Here is a 10,572-nt window from a genome sequence, read left to right on the forward strand (position 1 = left end):
TTGTAATCAGCCAAAGGAAGTGTCTTCTGCAATGAGTGACGCTCAGTCTGATCACTGGAAGTCTTTTAAGGAGGATTCAGAAGAGACAGGCTCTCTTCTTGCTTCTGCTGGCGAGCCTCTCCTGTGGAGTTTGTCCAGACCCTCCATCGGAATCTTCAGCTTCACAGCCTGCCCTGTGGATTTTGGACTCTGTGTTCCCACAGTCACGTGAGACACTTTTATAAATTTTATATTTGTGAGTGTTCCCTGTTGATTCTGTTTCTCTAGAGAACCCTAACTAATACAGCATCCTTTACTGTGTATTCTGGTTTACCTTAGTCCTGTCCAGATCAGCTTCATTCATATCTCTAGTTGAAGTCTGATCATTTTTTCAGCTTTTTAAACAATTAAAAACGCTGACTTTCATAGCTTCAGAGCTCTAAGGATTGCAGTTTTAAAATGAGTAGACTGCATTGAGAAGGTAACTTTTGTGTAAAGAGTTGAAGGGAGGTGGGCAGGTAGACAACTGTGGGGTGGGGAGGAGGGGAGAGCTCTAGGCAGGGAGATAGCAGTGCAAAGGCTTTAGGGTATGGGCTTGATTGTTAATTTCAAGACAAAACAGCACCGGGAAGCCAGTGTGGCTGAAGGACTGCTAAGCAGATGAACGGGGCAGCAGTTGAATTTAGAGAAGTAATGGGAGACCAAGATCACCTGGGCCCTATCCCACTCTCTGTGAACTGCAGAACCACATAGTGACGTTATCTGAAATAAAAAAAAACCCCACTCTGGCTGCTGTGCCGAAAAAAGACTAGGGGTAGAAAGAGAAATCTGGATGAGAGACAATGGTACCTCAGAACAGTGTATTAGCGATGGAGGTAGTAAGATATGACTGGATTACGACCCTCCATCCAGACCCTCCATCAGAATCTTCAGCTTTTATATTTGCAAGTTAGAGCCAAATGACAGCACGGATGCAGTTGTGAAAAAGAGAAATCAAGGAGAACTGTACTATGTCGTCCTGAGTGGCTGGAAGGATGAGTTGCCATGAGTTGAGATGGGGAAGGCTGTGGGTGGCACAGCATCAGAAGTTCCATTTTGTATATGAGGAGGTGGAAAAGGTTAGTTGGAAATAGATATGTGGGAGTTGCTGGCATAGAGAAGGCATTTAAAGCTCTGAGAGTAGATAAGATCACCAGGAGATAAAAATAGAGAAGAGGCCCAAAGTTGGAGTCCTGCCTTACTCTAACTTGAAAGGAGCCAGGTTACAGTGGAGGAATCAGCAAAAAAAAAAAAAAAAGAAGAATGAGAGAAGCAACCAGAGAGGTAGGAGAAAACCAGGTCTCACCCCTGTGCTGGAGGTGAGAGCGCTAGGGCCAGCAGGTCCCTTCCTTGGCCTTTATGGCTTTGTAACTTCTAGGATGCTGGTGACCCTTCTCTCCTGATCTGCTTTTTCTCCTTGGTGAGCAGAGGAGGCCCAACCCATCATTATCCCTCTGGTTTCTTTCCGCCTACACATAAACACAGAACTAGATACATAGCAAGACTGTTTATTGAACTTTTCCTGGTCAGCAGCTCTTCCTCTCCCCCCCAGGGCCAAACCCCCAGCCTTCCACTAAGGGCCAGGTGGAGCTGCCCAAAGCCTGGCCCCAGACTCCTTTCTCCTGCCAGCCTTCCCTGCCACAAAACTTTGCCCATGTTGCCTCATTGGCTTTGTCCCTCCTTTGCTTCTATATCCTCCTTCTGGAAGGGTGTGATGTAGGCCAGCTAATCATCATGTTCAGAAGGATCAAAGAAAAAGCTCATGTTGCTGGAGGAGATGTCAGAGGAGATGTCTAAAGCTGCAGGAAGGGAAGGCGGGCATATGAGCCCAGGTACAGGTTGTGCCTCTGCTCCAGGGCCCCTTCCTCCCACCTCCCATCACCTTTGGTCACATTGACTTTGTTGGCTGCCAAGATGTCCGCCTGAATGCTGTCTATTTTCAGGTATAAGTCTTCAGCGTTGCTCTGAGGACAGGAACAAGGGGAACCTGGCTGGGGTGCCAAGGGCAGTCTGGACTTCAAATTGGGCTTGGGTAGAAGGATGTTGCAGGCCAGACTCAGACTCCCAGAGTGACCGGAAGAACAGGAGAGGGAACAGAAAGATACCGGGTGGAGGAGCCCAAGCCCATTGGGTGTGGGATGGGGCATCCGGGTAGGGACGGTGTAGAGGGGGGCACCATTCTGTCCAGGCCAACCACGGCTCTTTGGGGTCGGGGTGGGTAGGTACACTTACAATGAAGAGCTTGTAGAGTTCCTCCCCCATGCTTCGGCGCACGTGCTCCTCCACCACCGGGAACATCTGCACGTAGTACTGCAAGCAGGCGGGAGGGGAGGCGTGAGTGCTGGTGCCCGCCGCCAGGCAGCCCCACCCGGGCGCGCACCACGGCCCGCGCTCACCTCCAGCGTGAGGCTGGCCAGCCGCTGGCTGTTGCAGTGGTCGGTGTTGCCCATGGCGGCCATCAGGCTGTGCACCACGCGCAGGTGCAGCAGCTCCTCGGCGATGCTAACGTTGCTACGCACCAGGACCCTGAGTCGGGGACTCGGGCTGCCGCGGCGCCTCAGGACTCTCCCGAGCCCGGCCCAAGCCGCCACCCGGGCAGCCCCGAACTTGGCTGGCGGCATCCACCCCCTACACCCTGCCCTCTTACCCGATGGCCTTGGCGGCCGCGGCCTGCTGCAAAAAAACCGGCAGCTGGGCAGTGATCTGGAGCACCGAGGCGTCTGGGGGAGGGAGCAGCCGTGACTCTGAGGCTCTCCCCACCCGGGCCCGACGCCGCCTGGCTGAGCGAACCCCTACCGTTGAGGATCTTGGGCTCCAGTTTGGTGGTTTCCTTGACAGACGGTATCAGCAGCGCCACGAGGCCCTTGAGCAGCGCTGGACGCACGTCATAGTTGACCAGGTCCTTGATCAGCTGGATGGCTGGTGAAGAGGTAGGCATTGTAGCCTAGGCTCCACCAACACTCCCCCTCCTCCCTCTCCCCGCAAAGAAGGAAATGAGTCCCACTAGCCAAGTCGCTTCCCTTTAACCCCTACCTCTTCATTGACCTTTCCTGGCACCTGTTACCACCCAGCACTGTGGAAGGCTTGGCAGGAGCAGGGAAGGGGGCATTTTAGTCTTGTCCTTGCATAGCTTAAGGGAGGAGGCAGAGCACCACAGGCTGGCAGAATCAGCCATGGGAATAGGAGGACAGGTTGGGTGGTGAGTCCACCTGTCAGGAAGGCCTGGAGGCTGTCAGAACTGCAGGCCGAGATGCCCCACAGAGGAAGTGTGGCTTCGGCTTGAAGGAGTCCAGGTTTCATGGAGGAGGGAAGGGCTGGGTCTTCAAAGATAGACTAGGATGGGGAAAGACAAGGGTTAGAGGGAGACAGAGCATGTGGGGTGGGGTAACGCATAGCAGGAAGTGAGAAAGGGGAGGAAGACAGCAGCTTAGAGCAACTTTTCTAACAGTTACTGAACTCTTCTTTACCCGGGCACTGCATTGAGGCCTTTCCAAACAGTTTCCTATTGAAGTTTCACCATAATCAAATGAGGTTTGCTTCATAATAAACCCATAACTGTTGAAGAACTGGGGCACAGAGAGGCTAAGAACTATGTTAAAGTCCCACAGCTAGAAGTGGTGGAAGTGAAAAGAGGAAGAGATTAGTTAGGAACCAGGAGGAAACTGGAATTTATTGAGGTTATTTCCTGCAGGGCTTTTCTGCAGGTACTTTACAGTCCTTCATTCATTCTGGCATTCCCTCAACCTTTCAGCAAATATGCACGGAATGCCTGTTGTGCCAGGGGCTGCTGGTTGTAGGTGATACAAAGATGACTTCATTCATTCAACTAAATTTGTTGAGCATTTACAAACAGGCATTGACAATATGGTGACAAGTGCAATAGAGGGGCTGGGAAAATGGCGCAAGTTGGTTATTTTTGTAAAGAAGAGAAAGGAATCAAAGAGGGAGGGCAGGATAGAATGGTAATTGTGAAGTGGGTAAATGCTACACTGAGCACATGCACTTGCTGCGTGGAAGACAGGACTTAACAGGAATCAAGTCCCGCATCCCTCTGTCTCTCCATTCATCTGTAGAGGAGACAGAGTCGAGGGAAAGTTCTGGTTTGTGTGGCTAGCTAATTTGCATACCAGAATGCAATGCAGATATACGAGAATTATTACCAGTATTATCTATTTGAATAACTATTATTATCCATCTACTTTTTTGTCAGAAGATTTGTATCCAATGTGAACATGTTTGGGATAATTCTTTACAAGGTAGGTGCAAAGGCACCACAAACAACAAGTGATCTGCCAGTATCTGGGAAGATGAGCAAGGACAACAGTGTGATACTCAAGTTTCTCTTCAGATCGCATAAATCTTTCGCCTTTTACTAAAGATTTCCGTGGAGAGAAACAACAGTGAGTTGTGAAACAATTTTTTGAGGTCTTCTTTAAGAAGACTGAGTTAAAGAGGTTTAAAAATAGGGCTTAACTTGCAAGTTAGTAAGTCTTTCATCAAGAGGTATGCTGTAGATAGAAAGTTGTTTTTAGTAGTTCTCTTTTATTGTAATCTTAATTTTGGTTTGGTGACTACGACAGCGACGTGGAAAATACGCTGGTTAATTGGGGGCAAAATGACTCGTCCAAAGAGGTTTCAGGTGGCTTATGATCTTAATAGCGATCCGACGAAACTCGGCTTCCTAACGTGGTTCAGCGCTGGGCTGTCTTACTTTGCGGTTTGCTTCTGAGTCTGTAGCGCTTGGGTCCATGACCTACGCCAAGAGCGCGCGTAGGGCAAAACGCGGAGGACCGGCCCACGCTTCTGAGCCTCCGGGAACTGGATAACATCTCAATAAATGTTCTGGGTTCTGCATCACGCTGCCTCCAGCCGTTGCTCCATCCATGCAAGAACTACGGGCAGTTGCTGGCTCACAAAATGAGCGAAATGCTCATTTGCATACCCGTAGGGCTATGCGCTGTCAGTACTCTATTTCGATTTAAAAGGTCAGGTTTCCTTGGGTTAACGTACATCTTCTCCAAAAATCTATTTCACAGATTGCCGTGAAGGAGTGGCTGTAGCCTAGGAACAAATAGAAGCCCTTACTCTTGGGAGAGTTGCAGTTAACTGAGGAAAGAGTGACAAGAACAGTTAACCATGGTCTAGTTTGCCTTCAAATAGTATAAATTTTCGCCTAAAGATTTTTGTGGATGAAAACCTTCGTTGAGTTACTTAGCAATTTTAAGTTTTTTTTTTAAATAAGGCTACTTTATATTGTTTCAAAGTAGAAAAAGGCATTTAAAAAAAAATCTTCACTTATCTTTGCTGTCCTTTCTCTCACTCTCTACCCTTTACTCAAAACATCATGCACTTTCTACTTTTAAGGATCAAGAAGCGGGCGTGAGGCCTGGACTGCCTCAGTTTCTCTCCCTATCAGGACTTGCTGGCTCTGATCTCCTCCTCTACTACAGTCCCTTCTCCTCACTAATGTTTGTGGAACTTCCTTCTTACTGCTAAGCAGTGTACACATTTAAATTCACAAGACAAAGTTAGTGTCGGTAAGGATCGGTGTTAATGCTCTCGTCATTCCCCGAACAGGATTTTGCAAATACTTTTCCATTCACTGATCGAATCACTCTGGGATTTATCGGGGCATCACTCTGGACAAACCAACAAAATCTCATGACCTACCCAAGGTTCCATGTACTTATGTTATTCAACCAACTACCTACATAAGTTAAATCAGGACATGCACTAGTCAAAATATAAATTTTGTACCAAATAAACATTTTTTGATTTAATCTCATACATAAGTTGAAATTTTAAAATATTAATTACCATCTATTTTCAGCACACTGCAGTAATGACATTCTTTTGCTCTTCCTCATGCAAAAACATTTTTAAAATTTATACATTTAGTCACTATGATTATACACTCTAGGCATTCCTAGATTATACCATCTCAGTCTTTATCATCTATCTTTATTTGTGATTTCATTTATGCCCCCAGCCCTCCTCCTTCTATCATTCTCACATGCAGCTTCATTCAGTGTTTTAATATAATTACATTAGAGTTAGGTAGTATTGTGCTGTCCATTTCTGAGTTTTTATATTCAGTCCTGTTACACAATCTGTATCCCTTCAGCTCTGATTACCCAATATCTTACCCTATTTCTATCTCCTGATGGTCTCTGTTACCAAGGAAATATTCCAAGTTTATTCACTAATGTCAATTCATATCAGTGAGACCATACAGTATTTGTCCTTTTGTTTCTGGCTAATCACACTCAGCATAATGTCCTTAAGGTCCATTCATGTTGTTACATACTTCATAATTTTATCCTGTCTTACAGCTGCATAATATTCCATCTTATGTAAATGTCACAGTTTTAGTAACTGTTGATGGACATTTTTGCTGTTTCCATCTCTTGGTAATTGTTAATAATGCTGCTATAAACATTGGTGTGTAAATGTCCATTTGTGTCCTTGGCCTCGTGTCCTTTGAGTAGAGACAGCATACAGATGGGTCCTGTTTTTTAATCCATTCTGCCAGACTATGTCTTTTGATTGGAGAGTTTAATCCATTAACATTCAGTGTTATTACTGCATGAGTAGTACTTTCTTCTACTATTTTGCCTTCTGGATTTTATATGTCATATCTAATTTTCCTTCTTTTTACCTTTACTCATAGTCTTCCTTTCTACACTCTTCTCCACACCTCTCTCTTCTGTCTTCGTATCTGTCTCTAGTGCTCCCTTTAGTATTTCTTGTAGAGCTGGTCTCTTGGTCACAAATTCTCTCAGTGATTTTTTGTCTGAAAATGTTTTAATTTCTCCCTCATTTTTGAAGGACAATTTTGCTGGATATAGAATTCTTGGTTGGCAGTTTTTCTCTTTTAATAATTTAAATATATTATCCCACTGTCTTCTCGCCTCCGTGGTTTCTGCTGAGAGATCTGCGCATAGTCTTATTGGGCATCCCTTGTATGTGATGGATTGCTTTTCTCTTGCTGCTTTCAAGATCCTCTCTTTCTCTTTGACCTCTGACATTCTGATTATTAAATGTCTTGGAGTATGTCTATTTGGATCTGTTCTCTTTGGGGTACGCTGCACTTCTTGGATCTGTAATTTTAAGTCTTTCATAAGAGTTGGGAAATTTTCAGTGATAATTTCCTCCATTAGTTTTTCTCCTCCTTTTCCCTTCTCTTCTCTTTCTGGGACACCCACAACATGTATATTCCTGTGCTTCATATTGTCTTTCAATTCCCTGAGTCCCTGCTCATATTTTTCCATTTTTTTCCCTATAGTTTCTGTTTCTTGTCGGATTTCAGATGTTCTGTCCTCCAGTTTAGAAATCCTATGTTCTGTCTCTTGAAATCTACCATTGTAGGTTTCCATTGTTTTTTTTCATCTCTTCTACTGTGTCTTTCATTCCCATAAGTTCTGTGATTTGTTTTTTCAGACTTTCAGTTTCTTCTTTTTGTTCTTTCCTTGCCTTCTTTATGTCCTCCCTCAATTCATTGATTTGGTTTTTGATGAGGTTTTCCATGTCTGTTCGTACATTCTGAATTAATTGTTTCAGTTCCTGTATGTCATTTGAATTGTTGGTTTGTTCCTTTGAGCCATATCTTCAATTTTCCTAGCGTGATTTGTTATTTTTTGCTGGCGTCTAGGCATTTAATTACCTTAATTAGTTTATTCTGGCGATTGCTTTCACTTCTTTTATCTAGGGTTTTCTTGCTGGATGAATTTGTTGTCTATCTGTTCTTTGACATTCCATTCAGCTTTATCCGGACCTTTAGCTTAAGTTTTGTTTAACAGAGGAGAATTTTTCAGTTCTTGTTTTCTTGTTTCTTGCCCTGCTTGTGTGGTGCCTTCCCCCCACACACACTTAGGAGGGTCTACTTAGATATTATAGACCCCAGCCAGATTTTCCCAGACCAAACTGGCCTCCTATCAGGAGAAAAGAGTCACCTGCGTTGGTTTTCCCTGAGGGTGAGACCCAGCCGGTTCAAAGACTTTCCTGTGAAGTCTCTGGGCTCTGTTTTTCTTATCCTGCCCAGTATGTGGCACTTGTCTGACTGCAGGTCCCACCAGCATAAGATGATGCGGTACCTTTAACTTTGGCAGACTCTCCCTGCTGGGGGCATGGTGGAGACAGAGGAGAGGTTGTAGGCTGGTTTTAATGCCTTCAAATTACCAAGCCCTGGTGTCTGAATTCCTTGAGAGAGGGATTCCACCTGAGTTGGGCTTCACCCCTCCCCTGGGGAAGGCACAGGCTCCAGACAAGCCCTCAAACGAGCTTGTTTCTGCCTATGCCTGGGGTAGTTGCAGCCTGAGAAGCCCTGATGCTGTATCTGAAGGCAGTCAAGCCTTTGTAGAAACACAGCCACAAAAACCTCTGTTTTCTTCTTTTCTTTCCTTTTTCTGTCAGCCCTGCCCCCTTGGAGCCCGGTCAAAAATGAGCGACCTCCGCTTTGACCAGGTTCACCTGAGTTGGGGGCCTATTTTTAGTAGTCAGAATTTGTTAATTCCACAATTGACGTTTGGTTGGGCTCAGTCCCTGCTGCTGGTAAAGTCTCTTTTCTTTCACCTCTGGGAAGCAGTCTGTGGGGAACTCACAGTTCTGGGGGGGGGGGCTCACAGCTGATCCAGACTGGGGTACACTGTGTGTCCGGTCACTGACGTGGCCCCAGGAGTTGTTCTGTACTGTTTCTGGTTATTTAGTAGTTGTTCTGGAGGACAAACTAAAACGTGAGCATTGCTAAGCCGCCATCTTGGCCCAGAACTCTTTTTTTCTTTTAAAGAGAGGGTATGCTGGTTTGAAAGGATGTATGTACCCTAGAAAAGCCATGTTTTAATCCTAATCCGATTAGGAAAAAAGTTTCTTCTTTAATGTTTCTCAAAGTTTTATAATTTTCCCTATAGATATCTTAAACACCTCTTATTCAATTTATCCCTAGATATTTTCATGCTAGATATTGTTATGCTATTGTAAAATGTACTAGATAGTAGGTACTAGTATATTTACAGATGCCACAGATATCTGTTTTGAGTTCTTGCTTTCAAAATTTTTTTGAGTATGTACCTACAAGGTGGGTTACCAGGTCATATGGTAATTCTGTATTTAACATTATGTTCTAATGTAAATAAAACGGCAAGTTCAGTGTAAAAACCAAGAATACAGCTTACCAGGGACAGGGTACGGTGGGGGATGAGGGTGGTAGAGATAGGAAATAGGGAGTTCATGCTTAGTTGGGACAGAATTTGTGTTTGGGGTGATGGGAAAGTTCTTGTAATGGATGATGGTAAGGGTACTACAACATTTTAAATGGAATCAACAGCACTGAATTATATATTTGAATGTGGCTAAAAGGGCAATTTTAGATTGTAATAGGTTGCTAGAATAAAAATTTTCAAAAACCATAGGACTACACAACACAGTGAAACCTAGTATAAACTATGGACTGTAGTTAATAATATAATTTTTGTAATATTGTTTCATCGACTGTAACAAAGGTACTGCACTAATGCAAGGTGTTTAATAATAGGGAATACCATGTGTGAGGGGCGGTTTGTAGGAATTCTGTATTTTCTACATGATTTTTCTATAAGCTTACAACTTATTTAACAAAAAAGGAAGAAAAAAATCAATTAGCCATGGATGAACTCTCAATTAATTCCATTGGTCTATATGTCTGTCTTTGTGCCAGTACCATACTGTTTTGAGTACTATAGCTCAGTAATAAGTTTTAAAATTGGGGAGTGTGAGTTCTTCAACTTTGATCTTCTTTTTAAAGATATTTTTGGCAATTCAGGGCCCCTTACCCTGCCATAAAAATTGGATAATTGACTTTTCCATAAAAATGGGATAGCACTGAGTCTGTAAATCACTTTGGGCAGAACTGACATCCCAATCCATGAACACTGAATGTCCTTCCATTTATTTAGGTCTTCTTTAAATTTTTTTAGTAATATTTTCCAGTTTTTCATGTATATAAGTCTTTACATCCTTGCCAAGATTTATTTCTAGATATTTTAGTTGCCATTGTAAATAAATTTTTTTCTTAATTTCTTTTTCCTATCATTCATTACTGGTGTATTTTAGAAACACTACTGATTTTTGCATATTGAGTTTGTATCCTGCCACTTTGCTAAATTTGTTTCTTAGTTCTAATAGCTTTACTGTGGATTTTTCAGGACTTTCTATCTATAGAATCATATCATCTGCAAAAAGGGAAAGTTTTACTTCTTCCTTTCTAATCTGGATGCCTTTTTCTTTTCCTAATTGCTCTGACTAGAGCTTCCAGTACAACGCTGAATAACAGTAGTAACACTGGCTATCATTGTCTTGTTCGGGTTCTTAGAGGGAACATTTTCTGTCTTCCACCACTGAGTATTGTTTTAGTTTGCTAAAGTTGCTGAAATGCAATATACCAGAAATGGGTTGGCTTTTACAGTGGGGATTTATTAACTCATAATCTCACAGTTCTGAGCTCAAGGAAGTTCTTCCACAGCTCCCCAAAGCTGTACTTTCTTGACTATACAGCATAGGCAACCCTTCAAGTGTCCTCCA

The 10,572-nt window shown here is 43.7% G+C and overlaps 1 protein-coding gene and 1 non-coding gene across 4 annotated transcripts in view; one reads left to right on the top strand and one right to left on the bottom strand.

The window, feature by feature from the left end:
- Positions 1-1,510: 1,510 nt before the first annotated feature.
- ARMH1 (armadillo like helical domain containing 1) overlaps positions 1,511-10,572 on the bottom strand; it is a 46,159-nt gene continuing 37,097 nt past the window's right edge. The window contains exons 9-14 of one of the 3 annotated variants that reach the window (XM_077149911.1): positions 2,815-2,937; positions 2,666-2,738; positions 2,415-2,529; positions 2,251-2,328; positions 1,901-1,982; positions 1,511-1,817 (exon numbers count right to left, since the gene is read on the bottom strand). In XM_077149911.1, the coding sequence (XP_077006026.1) occupies positions 1,744-1,817; positions 1,901-1,982; positions 2,251-2,328; positions 2,415-2,529; positions 2,666-2,738; positions 2,815-2,937 (545 nt within the window). In that variant the 3' untranslated portion in view covers positions 1,511-1,743. Of the gene's footprint in view, positions 1,818-1,900; positions 1,983-2,250; positions 2,329-2,414; positions 2,545-2,665; positions 2,739-2,814; positions 2,938-10,572 lie in introns of all 3 variants that reach the window. The other 2 variants (XM_077149910.1, XM_077149912.1) reach the window with 2 other exon arrangements.
- On the top strand, positions 4,347-4,461 carry LOC143675125 (U5 spliceosomal RNA). Its single transcript, XR_013171369.1, has one exon. It is a non-coding gene; the product is annotated as a U5 spliceosomal RNA (small nuclear RNA).

This window comes from Tamandua tetradactyla, chromosome 2, assembly GCF_023851605.1.
Source record: "Tamandua tetradactyla isolate mTamTet1 chromosome 2, mTamTet1.pri, whole genome shotgun sequence".
In the NCBI taxonomy this organism is placed as follows: Eukaryota; Metazoa; Chordata; class Mammalia; order Pilosa; family Myrmecophagidae; genus Tamandua; species Tamandua tetradactyla.